Raw genomic sequence first — 27,809 nt, forward strand, 5'->3', positions numbered from 1 at the left:
TAAAGTTATTATATTAAAATAGTATCTTCAGATTTAATATAAAAAAAATTGTTAGCTGCTCAAAAAAAGATTAAAAAGAATAAAGAAATAATTTTAATAAAATTTCTTTATTTTAAAAAATAGCAGAAACTACTTCAGAAATGTGCTGATTAATTTATCTAAATAGATATAAAGAATGTAGAGGAGTTAGAGTGTTTAGAAAAAAAGAAAAAGAAGAAATAAAAATAAAAAGCTAAACTATAAAAATTAAATAAAATAATTACAGCTATTATCTAGGAATTTCTTATATTATCTAATAACAAGTTTAATTATATTCTCTCTAAGTTTCTTTCTAGTGAAATACTCAAATCTTTTTAGAGTAGTTTAAGTATCTAACTAGTTTCTATAAATTATATTCAGATCTATATCTTTTTCAGTTAATTAAATAAAAGATTCTTTTATTAATTTTTTTTTTAAAATATTTTTAATTTTATATTTATCCTCAGTTACTTTATTATTATTATTTTCTAGATTTTTAGTTAATTCTAATAATAAAATATGAAATACTAGATATATTTTTATTCTTACTGATAGTTAAAGTTTATAATTATTATTAATAAGTTTTTTTTAAATTATAAAAGATCTATATTTAATAATATTAAGTTTATTACTTAATCTTTTATTTAAAATATTAAATTTTTTCTATTTAATTATTTATTATAATAAATAAACTTTTTTCTCTTTTTTAAAGATTAACACATCTTTATATTTTTTATTATAATAAGTCTTTATTTAGTTTTTAAATTATTTAATATCTTTTAAGATTGTTTAATAAAATATCTATAGTTTTTTAGCTTATATTATTATAGCTTTAGATAATTCTTTTTATAGTATTTCAGACTATATTATTTTTAAATATTATCTAAGATTTATAAAATATAGAACTTATTTCATTATAGTATTTTCAGTATTATTTAATATAAACTATACTAATAATAATAATTCTATCCAATTATTTTATTCTTAATCTAGATAGTGTTAAAAATACTATTTAATTATTTAAATTATTCTTTCAGACTAGCCATCAGTCTGTTAATAATTTATAATTAATAACTTATAATACATTCTATATGTCTTTATAATTATCTACTAATATTTAGATATAAACAGCTTATCTTGATCTATAATAAGTTTATTTAGTAATCTAATCTATATAAAAACTTTTTATAATATAAGTTTTGTATATTATTCTGCTGTTATATTCTTTAATATTGGTTTTAAAATAATATATTTCATAAATTAATTGACTATTATTATAGTATTAATATAGATAATTTCTATTATTAGATTCTTAGACTGTGATAGTCCTTAGATAAAGTTAATAATAATATTTTTCTATACTTTTTCTGGTACTTCTAGTATTTGTATTTTTTTAAAAGATTTATAGTATACTGTTTTATTTTTATTATATTTATTATAGTTTCTAATATAATTCTTAACTTTTTTTTAGATATAAGAAAAATAGAATATTTAGATAATTATTTTAACTATTCTTTTAACTCCTTAATATCCTTTTATTAGAAGATTATAGTAGTACTAAATAACTTCTATAGTCATATTCTATAATACTCTAATCATTCTATTCTATATTATTAAGTTCTTCTAGATATCTTTTATAACTTATCTAGCTTATAATTCCTTTTAAATTTTATAATCTTTATTTATTTCCTGATATAGTTATTTATAAAATAAATTATTATTAACAACTCTTATTATAGTTACAATAATTATATTATAATTATAATATAGAACTCCTAATTTTTTTTATAGAATATTTATTTTAAAAGATTCTATCTTAATTATATAATCTAATTATTTATTTAATATATTTATAGCTATATTTTATTTTTCTAAAATATGTTCAATCCTATAATTAAATTTAGCTAGTTCTTTAATCTATTATATTTATCTTCTAGATAATTCTTTTATTATTATAAAGTATTTTAAATTATAATAATTACTTTTAATAATTACTTTATATTTTACTTCTTAGAGATAATATTGCTATTATTAAAATACTTAAATTACTATAAGTAACTCTTAATTATAGATATTATAGGTAACTTTTACTAATATAAACTTTTTTAAATAGAATATAATAATCTATATTTCTTTCTTTTTATTAATTTGTTTATAGATTATTTTAAAAATATATCTAGATATATCTATTTATAGAATACTTTATAATTCTAGATTAAATAATTATAATATTAATATAATTTTAATAAGTTTTTTAATATTTTTAAAAGATTATTGTTTTTTTACTATTTAATTAAATAGTTTATCTTTTTTTAGTAATTTTATCATTAGTATTATAATGTCTAAATATTTCTTAAGATATTATTAAATGTATCTACTAGCTCTAAGAAAAGATTATATATTATAGACATTTATTAGAGTTAGCTATTCAAGAATAGTATTTAATTTTTTTTTTAGTATTTCTAGTTTATTTATTATATATACTATCTCTAGATAGTTGATTTATATAGTATTAAATTCATACTTCTTGATTTTAAAAGTTAATCTTATTTCTATAAATTTTGTTATAATTAATTGTATATAGTTATTATATTCTTTAGAATCTTTTGAGTAGACTATAACATTATTAAAGTATACTATAATAAAGAGGTTAAAATATTCTTATAGAATATAGATTATAAATCTTATAAATTCTACTGGTAGCTGTTTAAGTCTTATAGATACTATTAGCTATTTATATAGTTTTAAGTCTATAAAGAATACTATTTTCTAAATATTATTATTTTTTATTTATAGATTATAATATCTTTATTCAATATTAAATATTGTTATAATCTTTACGCCTTATAATAAATTTCTTTTTTATTCCTAATATAGTACTTTATTTATATCATCTTCAGTCATATTATTTAATTTTTAGTAATCAATAACTATTTATAGTAATCTATTATGTTTTAATATAAATATTACTTATATAAAAGCTTTTATTTTTAATTTTCTAATATATCTAGCTACTAAAAATTTCTTAATAAATTCCTTAGTAGTTTAGAGTTTATTTTATAAGATTTATTATTATTTCATTTATAGTATCTATACTTTTTTCTTAAATAGTATTTCTACTTTATATTCTTTTTCATATTATAATAATTAATATTCTTTTTTTATAAATAATTTAGTAAAGTCTTAATATTTTTTTAATAACTTATTAAGTATTTTTTTCAGTTTTTTTTTATAGATTTCTTTTAGTTTTTTTTATATTTTAATTTATCAGTCTATTTTATTTATTTCTTTAATATATTTTATTTTTAACTACTAATTCAGTTTAATCTTTATTTGCTCTATTTATAGTATCTTTAGATCTATTAATATTATCTTATATTTCTAGTCAATGATAGAATTATATTTCTATAGCCAGGTTATTCTAAGTATTATATCAAAATCTTTTTATTTAAATAGACTTAAATCTAATTAGATACTTTCTTTATATTCTTCTAATTTAATTATAATATTTTTAGTTTATTATATAAATCTTTTAATCATAATTTATCTTTTAAAATTTTGTACAGTATGCTATAGGTTTGTTTTGTATATTTAGATCCTAATTTTCTTAATATATACCTTGTTAATATAATTTATTAATACTCTTGAGTTAAGAAATAGCTTGGCTTTATATCTATTAATTATTTTTTTAATAATAATTACAGTTTCTTCTATCTTGATAATTATAGTAATAAAGTAGTATCTTTTTTTATATCTCTCAAAGTATTATTTTTATAATAAAACAATTTTAGTCTAATCTTTATTAATATAAATAACTTATTCTTTATAATATAGATATTTTTTCATATAATATTAATCAGTTTTAATACTATTATAGAAAGAATATTAAATTTCTTCTATATAGTACTAACATTTATTCTAGCTCTTTAGATAGTCTAGAATAGGTTAATAGATGATTATTAATATTATTAACTTCTATTTATTTTTTTTCTTTTCTTTAAGATAAGTTAGACATTTTGACTTATAATATTATATCTAGTATATTTTCTTATGATAATATTTTTTATATTATAGGTAATATATATATAAATATTTTTTAATATACTTAAATATTAGGTAATATAACTATATTCCTTTGGTGAGTAAGATATATTCAAATTTATTTATAAATATGATATTCTTTTTCCTGTATATATTATATTTATAAAATATCCACTTATAATATTTTTTATATTTAAAGATGTGTTATTAGTATATCTGAATAAAGTCTTTCTAATATATTGATTTAAGTAGTTTATAACTATATTCTTGTTCTGATTCTTTATAATTAATTTTAGAGAATTTCTTTATTATTTTAGAGTCTTTATTATCTATTTCTAGTTCTTCTTTGTTTGTTTCTAGAATTTTAATTCTTATTCCTAGAACTATTATGCTAGTTCTTAGGACTGAATTCTATTTTTTTTTTATAATTAGTAGTCATTTCTAGAATAATCTGATTATTTTATTTATTTAATTAATTACTCTTATAACATCTTTTTTAAGATTGGTTATTTTTACTAACTATGATTGTTGCAGGGTATTTAATTCTTGATCTAAGTTTTTATAGTCAACTTTTTTATTTTTTTTACTATTTTAAAATATTAAAGAATATTGGTTTTCACTTTTTAATAAAAGGTTATTAATATGCTATCTAATAGTTTTGCTATATTAATCTTTTTTATAAGATTCTCTAATTAGTCTTTTCTTTTGACTTTATTATAGATGAGATTATATTTCTTTTAGGTTAGTGTCTTCTTCTTAGGGTAGTTCCTTTTCTAAACTCTATCTAAGGTATTCTTTAGATTGCTTAAGGCTATCTTCTTACTTAAAATTCTTAAATAATTTATATATTTCCTTTTCTAGTATTAGTCTTTAGAAGTCCTTGACTTTATTAATCTATTTATTTTCTGACTTCTTTTTTTTACTGTCTGAGGAAGTCATAATTGTCTAATATATAGCTGTAACTTATTAATAGACTATTATTATTTTCTAAGAACTGATATTACCATTTTGTTTGTTTTATTCTAATTAATATTATTATATAAAATATCTTTTTTATCTATATTTATAATAAACCTTATTTTCTTTATATTTAGTTATTTCTTTTTTATTGATTATATTGTTAAGCTGTATCTTGATATTATTATCTTTATTATATTAAGTTCCTTACTTTACTAATATATTAGTATACTAAGAAAATCTTTTAATTTTTTTCTATTTCTAAAACTTTTATTATTTCTGTTTAATCTTAAATAGTTTATTATTAATCTTAACTATCATCTTAATAAATCTATTAATATTATCAGATTAATTAAGTTTAATAAGTTCTATCTAGACTTCTTTTTTAAATATATTCTTAAAGGTTATAATTTAAATAATATTATTATAATATAATAATATTACTATTTATTAGAATTTAGTTACTAACTGCTAAGTAGATCTAGTCTATTATAGATATCTTAATTATCTTTCTACAGTCTATAGCTTATTAATATTTTTAAATATTTCTTTAAATTTCTATTTAAATATACTATAGTTCGAAAATAGTTCTCTAATAATAGTTTCTTAACTACTTCTATTAGTAGTATATAATTCACTTAGTATAGATTGTATCTATTCTACTGCTATATTAATAAAGCATAATACTATAAAGATTATTTTCTTTTTATTATAGATAATCTAGTTAGCTTTAATATATATTTCTATATTGACTAAGAATATCTTTAATTTAGATTTAGTTTTATTAAAGATTATAGGTTTTAGTAGTTTAACCTTGTTGTTAGCTATTCTAGTTTTATTAGATAATATAGCTATAACTTAAGCTTTAAGTTGGTTAATATAATTGTCTTTTTTAGTGATTATAGCTTATAGTCTTTGAATATATTTATTTATTTAATTAATGACTTTTTCTAATATAGTGAATCTTTGCTAGGTTTACTCGTTGGGTTTATTATTACTGTCTTGATTGACTGATCTTGCTTGTCTTGTAGATAGATATAGAGTTATTAATCTTACTATTAATATATTACTATTTCTTATTATGATTAGTTTATTAATAAGATTTAATTATTTATCTAGTTCTTAAAACTTTATGTTATAAGGATGTTTTATTATTAAATAGTTTAACAACTCATTACTAAGATATGAATTAAGATAGGTATTCTGCTAACAAAAGATAAGATAAGGATATTATATAAAATAATCTTAAGATAAATAGAGTACTATCGCAATAATAGACTATAAAGTATATTAAAGAGTAATAATAGTATACTATTTACTTAAAAGAATAAAATATAATAAACTAGATATATAATAGTAAATAAGTATCTTTATATAGTTAATCTTGAATATAATAAGTATAGTCAAGCTTTACTTAACTATATTATAGTTATAGCTATTCTAGTATAGTTTTACTATATTAACTATGCAGTTATATATCTTGCTTTTTATAAGATAGGCCTTTTTATATAGAGACTCTTTTTATATGGAGATCCTTTCTATATAGGATCTTTTTTTGTATGGAATCTTTTTTTATATAGAAAGCTTTTCTATACAATATAGACTTCTATCTGATAAGTCATTCTATATGGAGTATAAGTATAGATATTTCCTTTTTCATAGGTATAATCAGAGATTCTATCCTATAAGAATATCTAATAACCTTTGCTTATGTAACTAGCGTCCGCTGTCACATCTATTGGTTGAGCGTTATCGATTCTTATGACAATAATCTGTTATTTAAATAGATTAATAAGTAAATAAAGATTATTAAAGCTAATAAAGAAACTATTATTAAAGAATATAAATAGAAGATTAATAATATAATAGTTAGATTAAATAACTACTATATAGAGATTACTTTTAATATTATATCTCTTAACTTAAAATACTATAATGTGATTATAAGAATAAATTAGTTAAAATAGTTTAATTTAATTATTAACTAAAAATAGAGAAAAATTACTATTAAAGGAGAAGAACTCTAGATATATAAATTATTTAAAATAATTATCTAAATCAATAAAAAAATAGATTATAGAATAAAACTGAAGCCAAAGAAGTTATATAAAAAAAAACTTATAAAAATTATAAAAAAGTTACTAAGAAAATACTATAACTATATTAAATTATCTATAAAAAAGAAATACTAAATTCTAATACATCTATTAAAATATAAAATAATAATTAAGCTAAAGTCTAAGATTTAAATTAAATAAGTTAAGGAGTTTTTCGATTTGTGCCGGTGATGCCCGAACCGGCGTCTCCGCTTTGCGCGCCAAGAGACCATCATGTGTGGCCTGTATTGGGTGTAATGCAGCCTGATCTAGTATAGTGCTGTTAAGGCCTGTCCTGATTAGGAATTATGCTGTGTTAGGGCTAGTGTGAAGTATATAAACTATGAATATATTATTCGACAACTATCCTTTATCTGTATTTGCTTTTTTTTATAGTTATTACTTTTACTTAGGTACTTTTATTCTTTACTACTGTATTTCAGCTGTACCTTATTCTATTGGAGCTAAAAATAGTATTGTTGTTGCTCTATATACAGGATTATATAGTGTATTTAGATATTTCCTAATCATGCAAGTCTACTAATCTATAGATATATTTAGAGGAGCTGGCAGATCTTTAATGTATAAAAGATGTGCTAGAGTTAGGAAAGATATTTTTCTGATATTATATTATTTTAGATAGTAATCTCTAAATTCTTATGAGAATAGAGATAATAATGTTTAAAGAACCTATTACGACTTATAGAGTAGTGATATAGATATAGAATTAGCTAAGGATTATCTTATAGAAGCTGTTTAGAGTATAGCTGTAATTATTAAGTAATATAGATTCAGCTAGATTAATATACACTATAGAAATTAGGTTATATTTTTAGTTAATAGATAGCATTATCTAGGAGTCTTAAAATAGCTAATTATAATATAACTAAATACAGCAAAGTAAGAATATAGTTAATAAAAAAAATATTATATATTAGAGCGTGTATTAATAAGATAAAGATAGTTATTAATAACTATCTTAGAATGACAAGATTAGTTGAAAAAAAGGTGTGATACTGTGTTATTAGAAAATATAGTATCATATTTTTAGGATTCTTAGATCTTACTATGGTATTGCTCAGTAGTCTAGTAATTTAGATAATTCTTAAAAACTATGATAACTACTATATATAATAAAACATTCTAAGCATACTTAGGAATATTAATTAGACTATGCTCTATATCCTCTAGACTATATTTCTAAGAGATTTTTCTTCTCTATCTTTTCTTTACCCTATTAATATTCTGTAGCTATAATCATTCTGGATAAAATCTATAAATATTAGCCCCTAGTTTAATCTTTTTCTTTACTATCTTAATCCTGTAATTCTACTTGAATATTATTATCTTTTCTATTAATTCACCTATTCTCTTAACAGTTAATCTTAAATATAACTATATCTAAACAGACTAGGAATTTATATTTAGTATATCACAGCTGGAGTTTTCTAATTATTAGAGAAGGTTATAATTCCCTATAAATAAATACCTTTGATCATAAACTCACAACTCTTGGTATAGTAGATCTTAGTGATTCCATACTTATCAATATAGATTAGGATACTTGTAATAGATAAGCAAAAATAATAACAAGTAGTTTGTCTAAATAGGAATCTATACTACTGTATAATGACAAGATCCTCTACTAGCTAGATTATCCTAAATAATAATATTAATTTTATAATCACTAATAAATTGCTGACTATTAATCTTTATTTAGATATTTTATATAATATAAAGAATTATTATTAGATACAGTATATTTACCTAAGAAGTCTGAGTGATAAAGGGTAGCAAGATATATTATTAGAATCTATAGAATTCAAGTTATATAGATTAGCTAGAGCTATATATTATTTTGATAATAGCTTAAATACCTCTAGTAGTTTTAGTCAGAATAAGAGTATATTTTTATTAACTAAGTTAGTATGCCTGGTTCTTTATTAATAGATTAATATAGATATTTCAGTAATAAAGAATAAAGAATATTAATCTAAATCTATAGTAGTCTATAATACTAGGTAAGTTTGTGTAGTAATAAACAATCTTATTAATACTATGAATCCTATAGATCATAGATATAGCTTAACTGAATATATCTAGACTATATAGTCAGTCTTAGAGATAATTAGAGAACTATTAGTAGATTAAGCTGTTAGTAAAACAATTTCTAAGATTTTAGATTTAGATATAAATATAGTTCTTATAATATAATTTAAGGATAATAATTATAATAAAAATTAGATATTTTATCAAGACAGTCAAACAGCTATTATAGTGAATATTTACTATATATAAAAATAGTTGATATCAGTATAAGATAAAAAAATAGATCTATAGTCTAATAGTTCTATTAAAGTAATAATTCCTATACCATAATCTACTAAGTCATAAGGATCTATAATTACTAGATACTCTTACTATATATAGTATAGTAAATAAAAGAATCAATCAACCTTATCCTAAGATTCTAACAATACCAATAATAATGATTATATTGATATAAAGACAGTCTAAGACTATATACACTATTTTATAAAGAGAATAAAACAACTAATAATTATAAAAAGCGACTTATTAATAATCTAAACCATGATTAGATCACCACTAGACAGCTTCTTGCTTTCTAATCTATACGCAGTCTTCTAAGTAATTCTTACTGTAGAGTTCTTTCCATCAGAAAATCATGTACTTGTTTTCATAAAAAGAAAATAGAGATATACTAGATCATCTTAAATATAAAAAGAAGCTAATCATTCCTATTAACTAAAGATATACTAGATATAAAAAAAATAATACATAGTTATTAATAGCACCTAAAATTGCCAGTAAAGCTACTAAAATATATACACTATTCTTCTAAAAAAAGTTAGATCTCTTAAAATAACTAAAAAAAGAAAACTAACTACTCTAAAAATAGATTAAAAAATACTTCCCTAACTAAATAGAGAATATTCTCTAAGTTTAATACAGTATAAAGCTCAAGGGTTGAGATCTAAAGTTATTAGATTTAATTAGAAATAAAAATTTGAATAGCCAGTCTTTACAGTCTTCTAAATTAGATAAGAGAAGCTATAGATAACAGTCTTATTATATTACTATAGATCTGTTGTTTATATCCTGGTATAGTATATTTTAGTCTTAGTATGCTATAGACTAGTATTCATTATTATAGAAGGATTAGATAGTTAAGAGCTTTAGAATATTATATTAAATATAAGACTTAGAATATAAATATAATACATATATTGTTCATTATTTAATAAAAGAGTATTGCTGATAGAAAATATTTTAATTATTTATAATTATAAATATTCAACCAGCTTTACTATTTAATTTATATAAGCTCTACCTAAATCTAGAAAACTATTAATTACAATACTAAATAATTGAATTCTAATAATTATCTCTTTTTGTTGTTCTTTAATTATAAATAATTTATTTAATATCAATATCTTTAATCACGTTATATAGATATTTATTTATTTATTTAATCAAATTTAACGTCTATACCGAGCCCTAGGCTATGACAGACAGCGATTCGTGTGGATTAGGCCTGCTTATAGGGGTTGCCCCCTATAAACCGGTGCCTCTACCCCCATTGGATCCATGCTTTCAAGGTATCTTGCACTTTCCTCGCCCCAAGCCACTTATATGCGCAGGACGATTCGGGGGCTTATAGTGGGTGGCAACCACTACCCCCTCCTTATGGCCACTAACGTTTGGGCGTTGCCTACAATAGCGGGCCGCCCCTGCCCGCTATCCTTCCCCCTCTCGCTCTCCCTCATCCAGGGCCTCAATGCCCCAATTATCAGTCTTATAGGCCTGCTCCCAGGCCTGTTGGTTATCCTCTCGCTCCCTAATGGCCCCTATAAACGCCAGCAGCGCTGTAGTGGCCTTTGGGTCCTGGAATAGGCGTGCTTCGGGGCACTGCTCGCTATCCTGCAGGGCCTTTACCCCCGCTTCGGCCAAGCCGGCATATAGTTTTTCCCGCTGGTGGCACCACTGTCGACAGTTTGTAAGAAGGTGTCTTACCGTCTCAGTCCCCCTAGAGCACCCCAAGCAATTAGGGAAGTCTCGGGCCTTAATTCGGTGCAAATAGGCCCCAATTGGTGCGTGGCCAGTCTTGAACTGGTAATATCGCCGCGCTAGGTGCTTGGGGGTGTTCGCCAACATTGGGTCAAGCTTCCATCCCCGGGGGGGATAGTAGGCCTGGCTTGCCCGCTGGGCACGCTTTGCAAGCTTTGCAGCAAGCCAGTTGGCCCTGGCAGCTCTATAAGCTTCGGTACAGGCCCGTTGAGCATGTGCCAGTGAGATGCCCGAGTATTTGCCTGTTCGGGGCTTCCCCGCAGCTTTCTTGGCGGCTTTATCGGCCTCTTCGTTGCCTGGGACCCCCTTATGGCCTGGCACCCAGCATATAGTAACCCTGCGGCCGGTGGCCTGCAGTTCCTTGGCTAGATCATGTGCCCGCAGCGCCAGGGCTTGGCCAGGGCCTGGCTGGGTATGCTGAAGCCTGCCTATAGCGGCTTGAGCATCGAGAAACACCCTAATTGGCCCTCTAAGATTCTCTGCCAGCGCCCACTCTAGGGCTTCGACTACTCCTATTAGTTCTGCATCAAAGACTTCGAAGCCTGCGCCCAGGGGAGCTAGGCGCGACCTCCAGGGGCCAATAAGTGGCTTATAAGCTACCGCAGCGCCTACGCGCTGATCGTCTAACCTGGAACCGTCTGAGTAAAGGTCAGTGTTCCCTATCCCACTTAGGGGGTCTGAGGCTAATTGCATAGCGGTTTCAGGGGAGTCTATCCTGAAATCTAGTGGTATAGACCTATTACCAGGCTCTATTGTACGCTCAAAGCCCTGGGAGGGGTCGGCGGTCAAGGCCTCTCGTAGCCTGCGGGCCAGGCCCATGCCCAGCTTCCAGGGGCCTCGGCGGGTTGGTGTTGCCCAAGCTCGGTCTTCTAGCGGCTGCTCTCCAGGCTGTGCATGGGCGTCTCCCTCCCTAAGCGTTATGGGGAGTATTTCTGCTGCTGGATGCCCCTGGGGAAGTCCTAGGAGTCTCAGGGCATACCGCCGCTGTTTACTATCTAATAGGGCCTCTGCTGGTTCCAAAGCTGCCTCCCTTATAAGCGGTCCTAATGGGGTGGACTTCAGCATGCCTGTGACTGCCCGGGCCTGGTTATTAATTAGGCCCTGCAGTCCTTCTAGGCAGTTCTTTTGCCCATGCCACCAAAGCTCGGCCCCATAAAGCGCCACTGACTGCGCGGTGGCCTTTTGGATTCGCCATGCCAGGCCTGGGGGGAGCCCCTGGGCCTTGCACAGTGCCCGCACTCGTCTTTCAGTATTTTGACCTTTTTGCAGGCGGTACTTATAGTGGGCTTTGAGGGTAAGCTTTGGATCTAGTAAGACCCCTAACCACCGGATGGCTGTTGGGGAGAATGCCACTAAAGCGTCTCCTACCTGCACCCTAGCTTCCTGGACCTGATTTTTATGTTCCCTGCTGGTGGCCCTAGAGAATAGGATGGCCTCTGTCTTTTTAGGGTCGAATTTGACGCTATTTGCCAGTCCCCACTCAATAGCAGCTTTTGCCGCTGCTTCTAGCTGCCTGCAGATCTCAGAGACCGAGCTTCCCTGGGCTACCAGGCCTATGTCATCGGCATAGGACAGGGCCTTGATCCCTGGCACCTGCTGTTCCATAGCCTGAAACACACCCCGGATATAGATAAGAAAGAGGATTGGGGAGACCGGTGAGCCCTGGGGCAGCCCTGAGTCAATAGGCTGTTCAGGGGCTTTATAACCGTCAATTACGAGGCTGACCCTTCTATTTGTAAGGAAGGATAAGGTCCACCTTATAAGGTCATTATCCAGGCCTGCAGCTTCCATAGCCTCACTAAGCTTATAGGGGTCAACATGGTCGAAGGCCCCCATAACGTCAATAAAGATAGTGCCTGTGAGAAGCTTTTGAGTCCATCCCTCGTGCACTGTTTGCACGAGGCAGGCCACCGCGTCAATAGCCCCACGGCCCCGCCTGCACCCCATTTGTCCAGGGTGTAAAGCCCCCTGGGCCTCACACCAGTCCGCTATAAGGCCTGCAGCCAGCTTCTCAACAACCTTGCCCAGGCAGCTAAGCAAGCTTATCACCCTCCAGGCCTTCACCTGGGTGTAATCAGGCTTCCCTGGCTTCCGAAGTAGGATGCCTTTAGCGGTCTTCCAGGCCCCTGGGTGCACCCCAAGCCGAAAGCACTGCCTAGCCATCCCTATGATTCGGGGTGAGTCTAGTGCCCAGAGTAGCCGGCATGCTTTAAAATTGAGCCTGTCGGCCCCCGGAGCTTTCTTAATGCTCTGGCTGAATAGGGCCTGATGCACCCGCTCTGGCGTTATAAGCATGTGGGCCTGTCCACCTGGCAGCTCCCCAGGAGGGGAGCTACGGGGGGCGTTAGGAAATGCCATTTCCCTGATTAGGGCTTCTTTATCGGCCATGGTAGTGGCAGGGGGAGCCCCTAGATCCGGGCCTTGGAGTGCTGGGGTGGTGGGATTAGTCCGTGGCTTAGTGTACTGTAGGGCTATCCAACACCTATTAGGATCTCCTGGAGAAGGCTTTTCCAGGCCATCCCTAGGGCCTTTGGGAAAAGGGTTCCCAGTGGGGTTCGAATCTTTTTTCCACTCTTCCTTCCCCCCAGGGCCTCCCTCAGCAAGGAAGACCTCCCAGCAGGTCCTTTTAGCCGCCTTTATTTCATGGTAATAAGCGGTTCTTGCAGCCTTGAATTCGGTGTCGGTACAGGCATGGGCCTGCCACCGCTTGCGGGCTGCAGCCCATAAGCTCCGGGCTTGCCGCAGCTCTGGCTTCCACCACCGCTTAGAGCGTGCACAAAGCCGTACTGCTTTGGCATGCCTATCGAGTACGCTGGTTAGGGTGTCCTGCACCCAATTGGCCTCTCTAGCAAGGTCTTCCTCGGTGCATTGATCACTAAGAGGGGGGTGGCCTACAGCCTCTGAGGCCCAAGCTGCTGTGGCCAGCTTTAGGGCTTCCTCGTTTACCTGCAGAGCTTCTATCTGCCACCCAGTAATCTCCCCGGAGATTCCTCCTGGGGGGGGTTCTAGGGCTTCCCAGGCTAGGACGATAAGCTCATGGTCAGATGTTGTAGGCTTATCCTTATCCACCTCCCAGGCTTGCAGAGGCCCTAGGGTTGGCGAGGATAACGCTAAATCAATAATTGACACCCCCTCGGTCTTCTTATAGCGTGTGGCCTCCCCCAGTGGGTTATTAACATATAGTGAGTGCCGCTCTATAAGCTGTTCCAAGGGCTCAGCGTTAACCCGGCCCTTGGCCAGTGGGTTCCACGAAGGGCTATGGGCGTTGAAATCACCCACTAATAGGCACCTACCCACTATAAGCAGGTCCCAGTCTGCGTCCTCGATGGCCCGGCGTCGTCTAGGGAAGGCCCCTTGCCACCGGTAACTGGCCCCAATCCACACATCATAGCAGTTGACTATTCTAGTGCGTCGGGGGGCATGCCCGCTAATTATTGGTGCTTCCCATATGTCCAGGGCCTGTAAATAGGGGTGGTCTACTAAATCAGTGCGGTTCTCGACCCTAACTAGACTTCCGCATAACCCATTTTGGGTCGAAGGTCACGACCCAAAACCCAACCCGGTCTGGGTCTGGGTCGAAGCTTCATAACCCAGGCCCAACCCAGGCCCAGTCACTGGGGCCCCAGAAAACCCAGAAATAACCCATTTCGACCCAGTTCCGGCATAAATTATGGTATAATTATTTAAATTACACGCCGTCATTTTTCCCGTTTTGATGTTTACACTGAAATAGAACACTTTCTACCAGGAAATCAATGAAATCTTTAAGGAATTTCTTAAATATGAAAAGGGCATATCGAATTCACTGTTGCTTATCTTTTACAATGCCTCGTTCTACATGGAAAGGCCGTATCTACGGTGTGGTGGGAAAATGCACATCTATCGTCGTACCGATGTAGTTATATATGTTAAACATATATTCACACATTATACATTTCTACATGAATCAAATAAATATTTCGGGGAATATTAGAATGTATTGAACTGTTTAAATGTTCTACTGTTGTCAGAATATCAAACCGTTCTATTGATAATTCCGACGCTTGTCAGAATACCTAGATATCTACATTTAAGTCGAAGGCTTCAACTTTGAAAGTAGGACGGGATGAATTTTTTTGGCTAGGCTTGGGGAAACTGGGGTGGGAATTGGGGTTTGACTGGGGTTTGACTGGGCCTTGACTGGGTTCTCTGGGTTGTCTCTGGGCTATTACTGGGTTATTACAGGGATAATGCATTAGGTCCACATAATATCAGTATACCAAACCAATGAATGAGAGGACAAGGATTCATTCCATCTGACATATCAATTAACTTGACTTTCTCATTTTTCTCATTTTTCTAATTGTAGTGCTTTTCCATCTCAGTATGTTATTCATATTTTCCCTTTACCTCTCCCCTTCGTGATGCTTACATATCTTTTGTCATGTCTCAAAGCCAGCTTTCCGACTTCACATCGTCACTTTATAGTGGAGATATTGATGATCTTCCATCTCTCTCAACGCAACAAATCACTCCATCCGCAAGTCATCATACAATTGATTCTGGCTTCCACCGGCCAGATGACCTCCTCGTTCCTCCTTCTTTGATACGTGTTGGACCTGATCGCCGGAATAGGTTTGTTCTCTACGACAAGATGTCACACAACGAGTTTATCGACTGGTGGTTACAGACGGACTATGGGCGGAAAAGAAAGATCAACTGGGATTCACATCGCCACACGGTGATCTGGAATAGCTACAACCAGGTTGCTGAGGGTGTAGATGGCACACCAAAGGTCATGTGCAAACGCTGTGGAAAGATTCTTGAGCATCCTTATTCCCTGAGTCTGAACAGTTCCGGCAAAGCGCAGTATCACGGCACATCAACAATCCAGAAACATCTGAAGACAGCTGGGTGCCTACGGTCGGAGAAGGGAAAGAAGGCAGAGATTACAAAGTTTCTCCAAAAAGAGGTATGTTTTAGACTGTGAAACGATACTTAGATACTAATCTATGGTATGTCTTCCTAGGGCGAAATCTCAGCAGATATACCCTTTTTACAAGAGGACTGGGAAGACGATATCTTGCAATTCCTGACTCTCAATCGGCTACCATTCCACCTCATCGAGCATCCATCATTTAAGCGGATTATCTACAAAGCGCGTTCTGCTCTTGTCGCTCCAGTGATCCCGTCTGCCGATACAATCCGTCGCCGATTAGGGAGCTTGGTCAAAGACCGGCAGCAGCGGGTTCTTCGTACGCTACCTGCTGGTTCAAAGATATCTATTGCGCTTGACTGTTGGACATCTCCATTCTCGCAGGCATTTATGGCGATCACTGGTTATTTTATCGACAGTGATTGGGTTTATCGTGAGGTGCTTCTTGGTTTTAAGCCACTTCACGGTACACATACGGGGTCTTACTTAAGTGGTGTTCTGATGGAAACCCTGGTAGAGAACAACATTGAAGATAGAGTGTTTGGGCTGACCACAGATAATGCATCAAACAATAAGGCATTAGCTGCGTCTCTCCAACAAGCTTTATCAGATGGTGTCATTATTACACGAATACCATGCCTTGCCCATGTTATCCAGCTCAGTCTTAATCAGCTTCTTGTTCGGATTAAGGCAGTTCCATCCAATGAATCCGCGGAGACAAAGTGGACAGAGAGTCAGTCCAGGCTGGTTCAAGAGAATGCGAAGCAATGTCAGATCTCTTCTACATTGAACAAAGTACGTTATCTTGCAATTTATATAAATGCAAGCCCCCAGCGCCGAGAGACATTCTACAATCTTCAGACAACAAACGTCAAGATTGTTCCCATCCAAGATGTGAAAACACGATGGAATTCTACATTTCTTATGCTTCGCCGGGCCAAACGGCTACGTGCTATCTTCTCTTTATTTTGTGCAGAGTATGACTGTGAGGAGATGCTACTTAGCGAGCACGAGTGGCGCCAAATTGACTATCTTCTCTGTATCACTGAGCCGTTCTTCGATTATACAACCCAGTTATCAAAGACTCGAGACGTCACTGCCCACTATGTGTTCAAGATTTACAACCGACTTTTTGATCATCTTGAGCGATCACAGACACAGCTACAACGGAAGCGTGTCCCATGGAAGAAACAAATGCTGGACGCACTGGACGCTGGACGGACCAAGCTTGATGAGTACTACGCTCAAACCGATACTATTCGAGGGCATATCTATGCCGTCAGTACGATGCTTGCACCAGTGAATAAATTTAGATTCTTTCTCTCTAGCGATTGGGATCAGAAGTGGCGAGATATCTATCGCAACGCCTTTCAGCAAGCCCTCATCCCATACCAAGCGCAAGTAAAAAGTCAAAGCCAGGATGCATACAGCTCTCACACTGCAGCTCAACCAAGCTCAAGGCTGGAGGAGATGCTTGATGGAAAGGATATACAGCCACGAGCGATGACTGATGAAATTAGTCAATATCTTGATAGTGGTCAGTGATTATCCACTACCTATGTATTGCTAGTTCACTAATCTTAAACTAGATACTGTTTCTGTTGGGCCACTTATCTTTTGGAAAGAGCATCAATATCGCTTTCCAGCTATTGCCGCCCTTGCGCGAGATGCGCTCTCCTTCCCAGCCACTGGTGCAGGAGTGGAACGCCTCTTTAATACTGCTCGAGATGTTTGTCACTATCGTCGTGGGAGAATGAAGACCGAGACGATTGAGGAGTTGATGATGTTTCTTTGTACATCCAAATTCGATATAGAGGCACAGGAAGCAAAGCTTCTTGAAAAATTCTTCTCACAGGATGAGCTTGAGGCGGCGAAAGAAGAAAGGGAAGAGAAGCTTAACAAGGATGAGATCAATCCAATTAGTGATACAGAGGAGCAAGAGGATGAGCTAGAAAATGGACCAGAGAATGAAATGGAGGATATAGGACTAGATACGACTTTCTTATCTGCTGCTGAACCAGATAGTCCAGGCTCACCGTCATTACCACCAACCTGTACACAGACACGGGTATCAGGGCGGAAACGTAAGAGCCGGGAAGATGATATATTTGAATATCATTAGTTAAATATGTAAATTCTAAATAAAGGCTTTTCTTTTACCTTTTTTCCTAATAAATCTGTAAAGTAAATACTCAAAAATACAACTACAAAATGCATAAGTTATGCAATTAGAATTCTTGGTATATTTTGTTTATGTTTTTACCCATTATTGCCCCCTTGCGCGCGCTCTCCAGCAGTACTGGTGCAGGAGTGGAAACGTACTCGGAGATGTTGTCACTATCGTCGTGGGAGAAAGACGAGACGATTGGGAGTTGATGATGTTTCTTTGTACATCCAAATTCGATATGGCACAGGGCCAGCTTTTACTATGAGCTGAGCTTGAGCGCGAAAAAGAAAAAGAGAAGCTAACAAGGATGAGATCAATCCAATTAGTGATACAGAGGAGCATAAGAAAAAAAAGGACCAGAAAATGAAAGAGGATATAGGACTAGATACGACTACTTATAGCTGCATCCAACTATCAGACACGGAGGGCAAACATAAGATGTTATACGAATTATAGTATATAAATAAAATATTGTTTATAAAAATCGTAAAGTAAAAAAAATACATAAGCAAACATAAGTCTACAGGACTGATGCTGTGGGGGCGGAGTAGGGGTCGGCCATACTGGGTCGACTAACCCAGAAACCCAGTTTGACCCAAAACGCAATTTAAGTCTGGGTTTTTTTTTCTATTGCGGATATAACCCTATTTTATTATGCTCTTTAAGCCCCTACAGCTTTGCGGGGGTAGGTTTTAGCGGTGGTATAGGAATAAAGCAAGATAAGCCCTTATTTGAATAAGCTAACCTAAGGTCTAGTAACAATTATGTTGAATAATCAACATTAATAGGGGCTGCAGCTCCAGGCGTTGGTGTTGGACACGGGGATGATGAGTACGGTAGGGGGGGTGATGTCCCTGGGGCATCTTCCATAGCGTCATCGACCTCCCTAAGCTTTGGGGGCTTGGGGGGCGTCCTGGGTAGTGGTTGGGGGAGAGAAGCCTCCTCAGCAACGCCTTCCCATTCAGTCCATCCATTCAGATCATATACGACTATCAGGGGGCATAACGACCTCTACGCCAGGGAAGCGCTTATGGAGTCGCCGGCGGGCCTCCCGAAGCTTGGGGCACCCCGGGGAATCAGCCTGGTGCTTCCCCCACAGTTGCCGCATTTAGTGGGTGCATGCAGGCATGGGTGGCCTGTTTTGGGCCCTGCAGTCTAGCACGTTGCAGGTGTGCTCTTGGGCTTCATGGGCGCCAGCACACACGGTGCAGAGTGGTGGTCGGGTGCCGCAGCCTCTATAAGTTCGGTGGCCAATGCCGCAGCATCGGGTGCAAACGGTGTCTTTACCCACTTCGTGATAGGGGCTGGTAGGGTGCCTGTTGCCCCCGAAGCGTACGCCCCGGGCGAGTAGCCTGCGGGCGTCATCTAGGCCTCCTACTGTTATAACGATAGTAGAGAAACGCTGCTTATTAGTCTGGATAGCCGCTATCGGCTTGATCCAGGTAGGGTTTCTCATTAGGGTGCATGTGCCCCCTAATTCAATTTCTTCCCTGGCTAGGCCTAGCCCTGAGGCGCTATAGCGGGCTACCGGCACCGCATGCACCTTAATCTTGTGCCACTGTTGGTCTGCTTCCACTGAGATGACTGCGGGGTCGACCCGGTGGCAGGCAGCCACTAATAGGTCCTTATAGGCTGGTAATAGCGAGCCTACGGTGCTTCCTTGGTCCAATAGGGCTGAGATAGCCCCTGATTCGGTGTAATTGGCGTCTATTACCCTGGCGAAGTTCGGGAAGCCTGCCTGGGCTAGGCAGCGGTTAAGCTGCAAGATGACATCAGCTTTAGACTTTCTAGAGGCGGTGCGGCCATTTTCACGCCTAAATATAAGCCTGCGGTCTCCCTTGTTGCTTCCGCGAATAGGCTTCAGGCTCCCTGGGTCCATTTGGACTTTTGGGGGCTGGTTCGGGGAGTAAGCCCGTTTTTTTGTAACGATTTGCCACTCCTGGGCATTGCTGGCCGCTATATCGGCCCACTGGGGGCCTGCTGCGGGCTTCACCCCAGGGGGTGGTTTTGATATCGGGGGTGAGGCTCTGCGTGGCTCTATGGGCTTAGCGGCCCTATTCGGGTTAGCTTGGGGGCCATGGGCGACCTCTGCAAACGTCGTCCCCTGGGATGGCAGAGGCTGTCGTGGGCCCTGGCGGTCGCCCCCTGACGATAGGGGCTTTAGGGGGTGGTTTGGGGCGTTCGGGGAGGCCTGTTGAGCTTCTAGGGTTGAGAAACGGCGCTCCAGAGCGCCCAATTGGCCTGTGAGGCGCTGCTCCATAGCCTCTACCAGAGAGGTCATATAGGCCTTCATAGCGGCCATCTCCGCGTGCAGCGCGCTATTGCTGCTTGCAAAGTGGCCTAATAAGGCCTGTTCCATGTCCTTGTAGGCTGGGCCGATTAGGGCCTTCATGGGGGCTCTTTCTGCCCCGTCAGGGCTGTGTTCCTGTAGTCTCTTCCCTAGAGTTTTAGGTGCTTCCTGGGAGCCTGGCACGCTGCTTAGGGGGGGAAACAACTCCCTAGGGTTGATTTCCAGGCTAGGCAAGAAGCCCTCGCTCTGAGGGACTGTTGCACTTGCCTCGGGGGGCGCTGGTGGTGCTGTCCCCGCTGGGGTGCCTATATAGGCCCCTACGGGGTTCACCAGACCTAGCGCCTGCCCCCCTGGGTCTAGGGGGTGGTTGTCGATATTGGGGAGTCCAGGGGCCATAGCGAAGCCCTGGATGCCTTCCAGTAGCATTGAATTTCAAAAGGTTGATTTTTGATTTTCCCGGCGGGTCCAGCTTCTAATATAAATCTGAGGTATTTTGTTGTCTGTTTTCAGAGATATAAGATTTAAATAAGAAATTATTTATTTATAGTTATTAGTGTATAAAAATATTTAATTGGTTAACTTTATATTAATCTAAGGATACTTAGACTTGGATAGAAATAAAATACTGTTATATACGTATAAAAATGTATCAATCTATTAATTAAAGTAATTATTATTACTGTATCTAATACTAGTATCTATACATAAAAACAGATAATTATTAAGTTTTATAGCTTAGTCTGAGTATTTTCTTTTCTAATCTTTATTCTTTTTAAATAATTTTAGGTAATTTATTATATAGTTTATTCTTTACTTCACTTGACTAATAGCTACAAAATTATGCTATAAACTCTAAGATCACTTGATTATAGGTATATAGATTGATGAATCAGTAATTAAAGAACTATAGATCTATATAGTTCTAATACTAGACTTTAGACTAAAAAAGATTTTAAAAATATAGAACAATAATTATACTAATTTTATATAATAAAATAGTTTTTAGTCTGTTGAATTAATAGAAGTATAATCTAAATTTTTAATTTAATATTTAAAGTATAGAACCCTATCTGGTATATAGATATAGTATTTTAACCTAATTTTAATCTGTAATCTAAGCTTTTTTTAGAAAATTTTATATTAAATACTAAGAATATTGGTAATTTATAAAAGTATAATCTAATAGCTTAATCAAAACTTACCTATACTTTTATATTATAGATTAGAGTAATTAAACTATATGAAACTTTTAAGAGCTTATAGCATAGTCTATATAAATTTTTAATAAGAAATACTTATTATAGAAGAATAGTAAGACCTAAAAGCTCTTAATATCCTTAGTCTAAGATATACTTAGTATAAATACTGTAAGAAAAGTTCTCTGCTTTAGACTTGGTAATTTTTGCTATACTATATTTAAATGATTTAAAAAGCAGCATAAAAAAATGTAATAGATTATATAATTTAATATTTAATAGTTTTTATTATTATTTAACTTTATTATAGTAATAAAATATTGTTATTACTTACTTAAAATTTAGAGTATATAGAGGTCGTAGAAGATATCTTAACTAAGAAGAAATTCAAAATTATTAGAACTTACAGTACAGAAGGATTTGTAGAAATTAATAAAGACTTAATTATAATATTATTCTTTACTACTATCTTAGTTAAGCAGATTATCGTTAATCTTACTTAGTCTATATTTATTATTTCTACTAGCTTTAAAGTTTTTAATAGTAATAAATAAGTATACTTTTATTGATTCTTAACTCTATCTAACTATAATATTTTACAGAAAACTATTAGCAGATACTGAATCTCTAAGAACAAGACAAATATAGCTTAATTATGATTTCTATCACCTTCTAAGCTATTTTAATAATATTAAAATATGTTCTGTATTAAAAAGATTATATTTATATTATAGATGCTAGCAATTCTTAGATTTAAAAGAAATTTGAATTTATATAATCTTATATTTAGGGATAATAGATTATTATTTATTATTATTTATTTATTTAATCAAATTTAACGTCTATACCGAGCCCTAGGCTATGACAGACAGCGATTCGTGTGGATTAGGCCTGCTTATAGGGGTTGCCCCCTATAAACCGGTGCCTCTACCCCCATTGGATCCATGCTTTCAAGGTATCTTGCACTTTCCTCGCCCCAAGCCACTTATATGCGCAGGACGATTCGGGGGCTTATAGTGGGTGGCAACCACTACCCCCTCCTTATGGCCACTAACGTTTGGGCGTTGCCTACAATAGCGGGCCGCCCCTGCCCGCTATCCTTCCCCCTCTCGCTCTCCCTCATCCAGGGCCTCAATGCCCCAATTATCAGTCTTATAGGCCTGCTCCCAGGCCTGTTGGTTATCCTCTCGCTCCCTAATGGCCCCTATAAACGCCAGCAGCGCTGTAGTGGCCTTTGGGTCCTGGAATAGGCGTGCTTCGGGGCACTGCTCGCTATCCTGCAGGGCCTTTACCCCCGCTTCGGCCAAGCCGGCATATAGTTTTTCCCGCTGGTGGCACCACTGTCGACAGTTTGTAAGAAGGTGTCTTACCGTCTCAGTCCCCCTAGAGCACCCCAAGCAATTAGGGAAGTCTCGGGCCTTAATTCGGTGCAAATAGGCCCCAATTGGTGCGTGGCCAGTCTTGAACTGGTAATATCGCCGCGCTAGGTGCTTGGGGGTGTTCGCCAACATTGGGTCAAGCTTCCATCCCCGGGGGGGATAGTAGGCCTGGCTTGCCCGCTGGGCACGCTTTGCAAGCTTTGCAGCAAGCCAGTTGGCCCTGGCAGCTCTATAAGCTTCGGTACAGGCCCGTTGAGCATGTGCCAGTGAGATGCCCGAGTATTTGCCTGTTCGGGGCTTCCCCGCAGCTTTCTTGGCGGCTTTATCGGCCTCTTCGTTGCCTGGGACCCCCTTATGGCCTGGCACCCAGCATATAGTAACCCTGCGGCCGGTGGCCTGCAGTTCCTTGGCTAGATCATGTGCCCGCAGCGCCAGGGCTTGGCCAGGGCCTGGCTGGGTATGCTGAAGCCTGCCTATAGCGGCGGGATAATAGATTAAAATTATTGTAAATATAGAATAGATTTCAGAATAAGAATTTTATATATATATATAATTTCTGCTACTTAGTCTAATCCTTTATATGCTACAGTGGATTTTGTAAACTGTTCTAGGAGAGCCTGTAGAGTTATTATTTAAAAAGATTTTTATAACTAGTTACCAATCAAGCAGCTTTAATAATAATTTAAAAAATAATCTTATAGCTATTTATCTCTAGTTTTTAATTATTTACTCTCTTCTTTTAGAGCAATTGTAATAGAAATAATAAGTATCATAGTTTATATAAATAAAGCTCTTTTTCTATCTACAGATGCAACATTTGATCATGTCTATAGGACTGGTTATATCAGATTCAGAAGTTATGATGGAGGCAGAGACTATACAGGTATTTATTAAGAGATTATAGATCTATAATAAAAGACATATGTACTATATTTAAAAGATCTTTAGTAATTAAGTATATATTTAAGATAAATAGCTTAGAAAAGTGATTTTTAGTGTTTAAGAGGTAGTAAATATAATAGATTAGTTACTAAAACAAAGATAGTAGTTAAGTAAGAGGTCTAAAAGAATAGATAGGCTTCTTAAATAAATCTGTGCTTCTCTCTAGACCAGATAATAAATAAAAAGTGTTTTAATCTTAACTTAGCTAGTAATATTAAACTAAATAGAAAACCTTATCTAGAAAACATAAATACTATAATTAAAAAATGCATTCAATATAATACTATATTTAAAACTACTGATTATTAGCTGCAGGTAGATAGATTTTTAGAGTAAAAAGATAATCATTATTGTATTAGTATGATTCTGTTACTAAGATGTCTAAGATAAGAAATAGATAGCTGGGACCTTTTTATAATTGTATTTCTGCCTAGCGCTATAATTAATCCAGTTTTGTGCCTATTACTTAGCTGATAAAGCTATAACTGATAAGAAAATATATATTCTAGCTTTTACAGGTGATTGGAGAAACAACTACGTGTAGTGAGTTGAGTGTGTTATAACATATAGAGTCTTATTATGTTTTATTATATTTTATTTTATTCTATAAAATTATATATTATAAATCTTCAGGCTACAGACCTAAAGTATAGAGGCTAATATAGTAGTTGGGCTATGTTATTAGCTTTTGAGTCAGGCACTAATATAACTTTAAGTCTTATTGCCTGGCTAAATACTATATTTGCCGCTAGTAGATATTTTAAAAAGTTTCTATTTATTCTTATTTTATTTAAATAAGTTTTATATTTCTTTTATTCTGTATTAATGCATCCTATTAACGTTAAGCAGATTTGATAATGTAAAGGTCTCTTACTAAAGTAATCTTAGTTATAATTTTTTGAGAACTATGGTGTTATTAAATATTTTAGATATGATATGTGACTAATTAGTGACTATAAATTTATAATATAGAATTTTGTGAAATATAATGAAATATAATGAATCTTGTTAAAGATAAGTATTTTTTTTAAGTCTGTAGTAGATTGAGATTGCATAGGAATAATATAAAATATAGCTGCAGGATTAATTTTCTGTTTAATAAAGGCTGAATGCTACTTTTAGGGACAATAAAACACTAAGCTCTTTTCCTTTTCGTGGCCTCTTTGTAATTCTTTGAATGATTATGATTGTTATTATGTTGTATTTGTAACTATTTTTTATCTAAAATAATGAACTAGATAGTGAGGCTTTTTCAAGTATATATAAGTGCTTTTATTATGATAAGACTTTTGAGAAATGGAAGACATTCAATAGATATATACTATTTTACGATTCTAAGTGCTGCATTTTTTCTTGTAATTATACTGGCTATGATTGAAAAGATATCTATGGTTTCTATAGAAGAGATTATCTTGTGAATTATCAATGCAGATATAAAAGCTTATTATTAAATGTATAATTTCTCTGTTGCTACTATACTGGTTCAGATATATTGTTGAGTGGTTAAAATTTATTGTTAGATCTCAAGATGTTAGATAATGATGGCGAACTTAATAATATCAAAAAGCCTAGCCCTCGCGAAGCTATGGCAGAAAGGCAGTTTATATTAGTTAATACTTTATTAGTGATTTTAAGCCTAAGACTAGTCGTCACTAATAATAATAGGGAGTGGGTAGAAGCTAAATAAGATTCTGGCTCAATTAGGGATATCTTGAAATGAATATAAAGTTTAGAGATATGAGTGGATTCTTTGGAGAAGTAAAGGACGGATATTTAAAAAGGTGGAATATAGATATATATATATTTTGTCTTTATATAGTTTTGTGTTCTTAGTATCTTATTTTAAAGATATTTATGTATATTTTATTTGAATTACTATTTTCTAAGATTAGATTATTTGTCTAGTATATGTAACTAATAGGATTCTTATATATTTATCCGCATGTTATATGCGGTTTGTAGAATGTTAGGATATTTTAGATTGTAATGGTGGATTATTTTCCTTTAATGCCTAATTTTAAGTCTCAAATTATCTACAGCTAGCAGTCTTTTATATTTATGTATAATGTTTATTTGGTTAGCTGCTACCTAGGTGAGCATGTTAATTAAGCTTTTACGTACAGATACTTTAGTAGCTAAGGTAGTATAAGAAGACAAATGGACCATAAGGTAAGGTAGATCTAAGGAAGTAAGTTGGGTACAACAAGAGTAGTATTAGATTAGATTTGATGTATATAAGTAGTAGGAAGCAAATATGATTCTTTAAAGTTTCTTGCTGCAGGAGACTCTATATGCTATGTGGTTATATAACTATCTAACTATATTGGTATTAGCGGTTAACCCAGAGAGTTGCCATTAGAATAACGAACTGGCTGATAGTATAAGGTTGGCTGTCTGTATTTAGTATAGAATGTTTAGACTTAATACTTGACTACTTTATTAGATTAGATTATTTCATGATAATTAATTAAGTTATGTGTCCCTTAGTAGCCTGCTGCCCTATAACCCCCTTAATCAGAATAAATATTAGGTTGTTTTTACTAATATATTAAAAAGTTGTATTTTTTTTTAATTTTTTTCATAAAGTTCTATATTCTTATTATTATATTTGTGTATTATGGTTATAGATGAGTTTTTTGAGTTATTTTCTAGAACAATAACGGTCCTAGACCGAGATGAGTTATTCTTTAATAAAAATCAGTATAGCAATTTTAAGGGCGCCTTTATCCTTGTTCAGCAGGGATGTAGTATGTAGATGATTCATGGGCTATAATAATAAGATATGATAGGGCTGTATAACATTTTAGGAATATATTGTTACTTGGCAATGGTGAATTTCTATTAGTAGCAATAATAAGTTTTGTTTTAAAATTAGGTTATATAAAATATGAGGATCTATTCCTTCGACTTACGGACTAGTTTAAGGATTATCTGGTCTTGTAGATGCTATAGTTATTAGCATTGCAGTAGATTAGATTTGTTGAAAAAGACATTGAAAAAGGGAATCTAGGTATTTATATAATGAGTTTCTTTTTATAAAAACTCTGATTAATTGAGATGCAGGCCAAAAATAGAAGAAGTGTTAACTATTAAAAGCTATCTATGAAGCAGGATCTTGGATATTTTTATAGATTATTTTAAATCTAAGTGACTTTTAACCAGCTTGATATAGTTTAAATCTATAATTATAAGGTATATATTAATCTAATATTATGTTTATATTTGATGATGCTAAAGACTAAGTAGATAATATGCTAAGCCTTAATATAAGGATAGAAATTGCTTAAAATCTAGGTTCGAATATATTAAATCTTTTAGTATATATAGTAAAGGAAGATACTTATAGTATCTAGATATTGAATATAATGATACCTTTGCTATAGTTGATCCAGAGACTATATTATTTTATATATCCTAGCTTCTAGATTTCTTATCTAAATATTAAGCTGAATTTCTGTATCTGTAAAAATTTATTAATTTGTTTTAGCTTAGCAAGCTGAACCTGTATCTAATATATCTATGATTGAATTTTGCTCTACCATTTATTAATATTAATCTGGAGTTGCTAGTTGGAATGAATATTAAGTTTGAGTTGTTAGTAGAACTTAGTTATTTATTTATTTAGGAATTTGCGTATTTAGGTACGAGAAATACTGAATTGATGGCTGTCTTAGGATCAAGTATGTTCTATCTTGATCTAAAATCAAAATTCTAAGTTC

At 33.6% G+C, this 27,809-nt stretch overlaps 4 protein-coding genes across 4 annotated transcripts; 1 reads left to right on the top strand and 3 right to left on the bottom strand.

Annotated features, from left to right (window-relative positions):
* Positions 1-10,871: 10,871 nt before the first annotated feature.
* On the bottom strand, positions 10,872-14,728 carry TRUGW13939_11532 (uncharacterized protein; the record flags this gene model as incomplete). Its single annotated transcript, XM_035494639.1, has 2 exons — positions 10,872-14,660; positions 14,714-14,728. The coding sequence occupies 2 exons, from the start codon at positions 14,726-14,728 to the stop codon at positions 10,872-10,874; spliced, it is 3,804 nt and encodes a 1,267-aa protein (XP_035350532.1).
* Positions 14,729-15,624: 896 nt separating this feature from the next.
* On the top strand, positions 15,625-18,238 carry TRUGW13939_11533 (uncharacterized protein; the record flags this gene model as incomplete). The annotated part of the gene is made up of 3 exons (XM_035494640.1): positions 15,625-16,152; positions 16,210-17,653; positions 17,706-18,238. 3 exons carry the CDS (start codon positions 15,625-15,627, stop codon positions 18,236-18,238), a joined length of 2,505 nt encoding a protein of 834 aa, XP_035350533.1.
* A 1,153-nt stretch (positions 18,239-19,391) lies between these two features.
* Positions 19,392-20,999, bottom strand: TRUGW13939_11534 (uncharacterized protein; the record flags this gene model as incomplete). Its single annotated transcript, XM_035494641.1, has 1 exon — positions 19,392-20,999. One exon carries the CDS (start codon positions 20,997-20,999, stop codon positions 19,392-19,394), a length of 1,608 nt encoding a protein of 535 aa, XP_035350534.1.
* A 1,864-nt stretch (positions 21,000-22,863) lies between these two features.
* TRUGW13939_11535 (uncharacterized protein) lies at positions 22,864-26,446 on the bottom strand (the record flags this gene model as incomplete). The annotated part of the gene is made up of 2 exons (XM_035494642.1): positions 22,864-23,601; positions 26,432-26,446. 2 exons carry the CDS (start codon positions 26,444-26,446, stop codon positions 22,864-22,866), a joined length of 753 nt encoding a protein of 250 aa, XP_035350535.1.
* Positions 26,447-27,809: the final 1,363 nt, after the last annotated feature.

Source organism: Talaromyces rugulosus, chromosome VI, assembly GCF_013368755.1.
Source record: "Talaromyces rugulosus chromosome VI, complete sequence".
NCBI classification, from domain to species: Eukaryota; Fungi; Ascomycota; class Eurotiomycetes; order Eurotiales; family Trichocomaceae; genus Talaromyces; species Talaromyces rugulosus.